Source organism: Pygoscelis adeliae, unplaced genomic scaffold (genome assembly GCF_000699105.1).
Source record: "Pygoscelis adeliae isolate BGI_AS28 unplaced genomic scaffold, ASM69910v1 Scaffold142, whole genome shotgun sequence".
NCBI classification, from domain to species: domain Eukaryota; kingdom Metazoa; phylum Chordata; class Aves; order Sphenisciformes; family Spheniscidae; genus Pygoscelis; species Pygoscelis adeliae.
The window spans coordinates 1,724,030-1,730,029 of NW_008824247.1; the positions used below are offsets into that span (position 1 = coordinate 1,724,030).

Below are 6,000 nucleotides of genomic sequence, written 5' to 3' on the forward strand. Positions count from 1 at the left end.
AACCCACACCACACCTTGAGGTAAACACACACATCAAAAGCAATAAAATATTATGCCATAAGTTTTTAAAGGGATATTGCATACTTGTCTATTGTTCTAAATATCAGTAGTAACAAATTCATCGCCTTCATGTAAAATGTAGTTTAGCCAGTGTTTTCAATGGCATGGAGCAAGCATCTTTTTACTTCCTTTAAATATGAGGATGTACAAGCGTTACTTGTACAAAACCAAGCAATTGCTTCAATTGTGGAAGAGCAGTCAACATTCAACATTCAAGGTTTTACCTTTTCCATTGCCTTTCATGTGAGGCCCTTAAATCTCCATGTATTTGTGGATCATACTGATCATACTTTATACTCAGCCCCAGTGAGACATCTGGAGTGCTGTGTTCAGGACTGGGCTCTCCAGTACCAGAGAGACATGGACATACAGGGGAGAGTCCAACAAAGGACCATGAAGGTGATTAAGGGACTGGAGCATCTGTCATAGAAGGACAGACTGAGAGCTAGGGGCTCAGAGGGATCTTATCTATGTGCATAAATCATAGAACAGGTTTGGGTTGGAAGGGACCTTTAAGGATCACCTAGTCCAACTCCCCTGCTGTGGGCAGGGACATCTTCAACTCAATCAGGTTGTTCAGAGCCCCGTCCAACCTGACCTGGAATGTTACCAGGGATGGGGCATCCACCACCTCTCTGGGCAACTTGTTCCAGTGTTTCACCACCCTCAGCGTAAAAAATTTCTTCCTTATATCTAGCCTAAGTCTACCCTCTTTTAGTTTAAAGCCATTCCCCCTTGTCCTGTCGCAACAGGCCCTGCTGAAAAGTCTGTCCCCCTCTTTCTTATAAGCCCCCTTTAAGTTCTGAAAGGCCACAATAAGGTGTCCCCGAAGCCTTCTCTTCTCTAGGCTGAATAACCTCGACTCTCTCAGCCTTTCTTCATAGGAGGGGTGTTCCATCCCTCTGATCATCTTCATGGCCCTCCTCTGAACCCACTCCAACAGGTCAACAGGTCCATGCCTTTCCTGTACTGAGGGGGTAATACCTGATGGAGGTAGTAAAGAAGACTAAGCCAGACTCTTCTCAGGGATGCCCACTGACAGGACAAGAGGCGATGGGCACAGACAAAACTGCAGGAATTACATTTAAACATAAGGGTGTTTTTTTGTTTTGTCACTGTTTTTAAATTGTAAGGGTCATCAAACAATCAGAACAGGTTGTTCCTCTGGAGCAGCTGCAGAGTCTCCATCCTTGGAGATGCTCAAAATGTGACTGGACACAGCCCTGAGCAACCTCCTGTTGCTGACCATGCTTTGAGCAAGGGGGTTGGACTTGATGATTTCCAGAGCTCTCTTTCAACCTTACTAACCACAGAATAACAGAATGGTTGAAGACTAAACAGGGCATCTTAAATGAAAAGGTCTGAGGGGAAAAAAAAAGAATTCAGTCTATTGTATTTAATATCAGTATGTCAAAAGAGACAGAAAATATCAAGCTGATTATAAAAAGCTGTGTCAGTGGTCCAACAGAGGAATAGCAGGCACAGCAAAAGCAGCATGCAAGTTACACTAATTCCTCATTATCTGTACTCACATCTGTAGTATTTTGTTTAGAAGACAAACTCCAGTAGCCACCAGAGAGCCCTGATGCAGCATATGCAGACTTGCCCTTTGACTTGCCCTACTGTACAGAGGCTACAGCATGCCTCCAGTACACAAACCTCACTCAGAGCTGAATGGCATCTGCTTACAGGTCTTCTCTTACAACAAGGTGGATTTGAAAGCCACCATTGAAAGTGCTCCTTGGGTCTCCAGGTGAATATCTGCTGCATGAAGTTGCTGCAGGTAAAATACTATCACTACTCGGAGAGAGCAGCTGAGGTTATCTTAACTTTACAGATGAAAGCCCTGCTCCTCTCTCCATCTGTTTTATGGCATTTTCTATGTTGCAGTCAACAAGATGACTTGCAGTTTGTGTAGACTTAATTAAACTCTTTGGTTTTAAACAGAGGTAATCTATGGCATCAGCTAGTCCAGTGTCTGCTCCATGTTGTGCAACAAGGAAAATATTATGCCACTGAGCAGTCCTTCGCCATCAGTACACCACATTCAGCCCTGCATTTGATCTTCACAAACAGTTAAGAATGCTTTTAGCAAGCTCATGGGTGGCTGCTGCTACTGGTAACGGACAAACACTAGGAAACACAATATACATTAACTTGTTCATTTTCCAGCTGATTTCCAAGCTGGAAGGCTTAATATCCTTGTCTTGCACACAGATGTCCCTGCAGCTTCAAACTTTACTGCCTTACTCCCTATCACACAAACCTGCATCCACAACACATACAACAGAACTCACTATCCACAGTAAGTGCTTTTCTTGGAGGATGACCCCAGTTTATTTCTTAATCTCCCCATATTTCTTCTATATGTACAAAATATGAGGAGTATAATAGTCATATCAGTTCATGTCAAAGGATTAACATAAAACAAGAAAATCCAGATGCTTGTAAGTAAACAGAATAGCTTTCCTATTTCAACAGTGTTTTCCTATTTGAGGTGCTCTGTATTCCCCCACCCCCCACCCCCATTCTGACTTTCTGTTCAGGATTTGGAATACGGGACTTTACATAACAAGAGTCCTAAACTGTGCTATTTAGATAAGCAATTGCTTTTCAGAGGATCTACCTTGGCTACTTAAGAGAAACTAACACCATCAAGACTTCAAGTCTTTTAGGATTCACTGATTTTAGAAATACCATGAAAAGAAGTAGGAGGTAGTTTCTTCAAGGCAGGTTCAGGAACCCAAATATTCAAAACAGCACGCTTTCTCCAACATGGAAAAAACACCAAGGGGCTGGGACAGCCAGAGGAGGGCAGAATAGGCAGTTTAGAGGGAGAAGCAAAGCTTTTACTGTAGTAAGGGAAGAGCTGGTAGCTTAGAAGTTGTCAGCAGCTCACCTTCGTCAGGACGGAGCAAAGTTACATTTTGCTCAAAAGATACCAGGCCATCAAGGGGGCAAGCTGCAACACCCTCTGTGACCCCAGCTGGAGGCTCCCACCCCACCCACAGGATGGTAGAGTCCCATTTATGCAGGATTCACAGCCCAGATCCCCTATGGCACCAGTTTGTGACCTTAAGGCCAGGCTGCTGAACAAGTTTGTACAGAGAAAGGTAGGTAAAAATTATAGAGGTAGGACTGCTGAGATGGAAATCATAGCAGGATCCAAGAAGGAAGGCTCCAACATGGGATGTTACAAAATTGTAAAGGGAAAAAGCACCGCAGGAGTGTTAACCAGGCTAGTTGTTAACCATCAGGTCACTGGACCAGTATCAATGGAGTTGGTGAAAGACTTGGGACCACCCAGGATCAGTGCCACAGAGCTGCAGGGCCCAATCCTTTCCCTCCTGACTGGTGCCTGTCAGGGTAGTGAGCACACTAATGCTTAGCCTAATGGCTCACTACATCTTAGCTGTCTTTTGTGGGTGTTAGCAAATAAATAATTGCTTTATACTTTTAACCTGTGTATGTCTTGCTTAGAGTCCTTTTGCAGCTGGCTCAAGATACCTGAGGAAACTGACCCAACCATTCTACAGAAATGCTTAAGCCGAGGCTGGCTTGGCAGCAAAATCATTACAAATAATCAGCCTAGAGGTAATGATGCTGACACCCACAGTGTATAAGATTTTTTGCTATAAACAGTCTAAAAAGAGAGAAAAATATAGTGACAGATGCTCTATATGAAAGCATATGTTTCAGCCCTCTTGAAAAGGTTTTTCCCATCCAGACAGAATATGATTTCTTTGGTTTATACACAAATTAAGCTCTTGAGCAGTATTAGTTTCTAGGAGCGCTCAACTCTCTCCACTGACTACAGAACAAAGACAACATGGGCTTTCTGCACCTACAGCTGGTGTCTGCAAGTCCCCCATGCTGCCCCTGGTTTATAGAGAAACAACTGCAAGTCATACATAGGAGCAAGTAATAGACATTTCTTCCCAAATTGAGCACAATTGGCTTCAAAAACATTTGCACATCTTCACCAAGCATCTCTCCTTCTCCACTTTCACAAGTAACACTCCAAAAATCCAGAGAGCAGGCAAGAATGGGAATGAAAAAACCCAACATTTTTCAGGTACTGTTCTATATTACTGTTTCTCCTATTTTCCCCTGACATAAGACTGCTCCCATAAGACAGTTCCCACATGCTTTGCTTCTATAAAGAACTGGAAAGGAAATTCTAAATTAAAACAGCTTTAATTAAAATAGTGAAATCTAGGTGAACAGAAAGCAATCAAGTATAAACTAGTTTACACCTTCTGTACTACTGGTAACAGCTAAAACACTTAACTCACTGCAGCACAGAAGTAATTAGAATAATTTAACACTTTTGAAAAAATACAGAACAGTTACCTCAGGAAGTGTTTCATGGTGACGGTTTGGTTTGTGTTGCTGGAGCCGTAATCTATTGATCACTGATGACCTCTTCTTTGCAGGCGATATCAGGGCTGTAGAAATAGAATTGAGATGTATGTACTAACAGAGAAAAAGTGGTACTTCAGTCTTCTAAATTGCTCTTGAAACAAACATCTATGGAAATACATGGGAAAGATGTTAAGAAATCTCATGTCAATAAAAACAAAATGAAAAATCATAATTTGTTCACACTCTTCAGCCTGAGCACATACTTTGACCTGACTATACTATCCATGTCTCTTTTCAGAAAAGTAAAAAATTTGACTAAGAGTACAGAATTAAGTGAGAAATCTTGAATAAAGATCTAGACAATTTCAAACACTTCTTGTGTTCTTCAGACACCTGTCTGGTTCACAGCAGCTTCCAAGTGGCAGTTTCAAGAGACACTTGGCTTGCTCTGCTGTTGAAAGCCCTCTATTCCCCAGAATTTGCAACAGCACTTGCAGACCTTGCGTAAAAGTAGCATGTAAGCAAAGAGCTACTACTGGGTCCTGATTTAATTCACTATAGGAGATGTCACGTAATCAACTTTCCTCATGACCAACTTTACTAAATGATACGTATGATGTCTTAAAAGAAATACAGTTGACCAAGTTGCCCATCCGTTCAGGGATTTGGCGCCCTACAGTTAATTTTCCATTATGATTACCATTTAGTTCCAGTAGAGGAGAGGAACAGGAATAATTCATGAAATTATGAATTCATAAAGAATTCATAATTCGGGAACAGGAAGAAACGTTATAAATATAACCCTGCCCAAGTACAGCAGACTATCCCTAGGCACCACCTCTTTACTTCAGGTTTCTAAAATGCAGTATTCACATACAAATGATATTTGACTAAGAGACACAGACTTCTCAGACTACTGTACTGTATCCTGTAAAAGGCAATAAAACATCTTTACTTGCTGCCAGAAAACACAGTACTGTTACACATCTGCTATTGGGACAGCTTAATCCAAGACTTAAAGGAGAACAAGACCACAATTTCAAGCTCTGTACTATACAAACCACACACAAAGGAAGGCCTGAATGAAAGCTGCGCTGTTGAGAAATCATTTAAGAGCCTGTTTTTCATTAGCACCGCATGCAGCAGCTAAGACCTGAAGGCCTTCAAAGTCTGGCCTCTTTTGTCACAAAGTTATAAATCTAGAGAACCTCAAACCTATTTTCTTTTTCAGGACCTAACAGCACTGATGGGATAAAAAAATCTTCTTGCCCTACCTCGTTCTCATATCCTTTCCCTTTTGTAAATTGCAAGTTTTACATTATGCTGTTGCCTGCTAACAGCAACAGAACAACCATTTAAGTTCAGAAAAATGCAGCTATCTTGTTGGATTACATCACATACAGCTTGCTAAAAATATACAATCCCTGAACTGTGAAAGATTCATTCATTTATATTGTTTTTGACTGGCCGAATCATGTTGCTGTCCCCTGAATACAGCTGTAATTGTCACTGGCTGCAGTGACACCTGCTTGCAAGAGCAGAGAGGTGCTAACATCAAACTCTGGTTCATTAATG

At 41.6% G+C, this 6,000-nt stretch overlaps 1 protein-coding gene across 1 annotated transcript in view; it reads right to left on the bottom strand.

The window, feature by feature from the left end:
* ELMOD1 (ELMO/CED-12 domain containing 1) overlaps window positions 1-4,508 on the bottom strand; it is a 33,282-nt gene extending 28,774 nt beyond the window's left edge. Inside the window, exon 1 of the mRNA XM_009335270.1 lies at window positions 4,414-4,508. Within this exon, the coding sequence (XP_009333545.1) occupies window positions 4,414-4,430 (17 nt within the window). The 5' untranslated portion in view covers window positions 4,431-4,508. The remainder of the gene's footprint in view (window positions 1-4,413) is intronic.
* Between the last annotated feature and the right edge of the window lie 1,492 nt (window positions 4,509-6,000).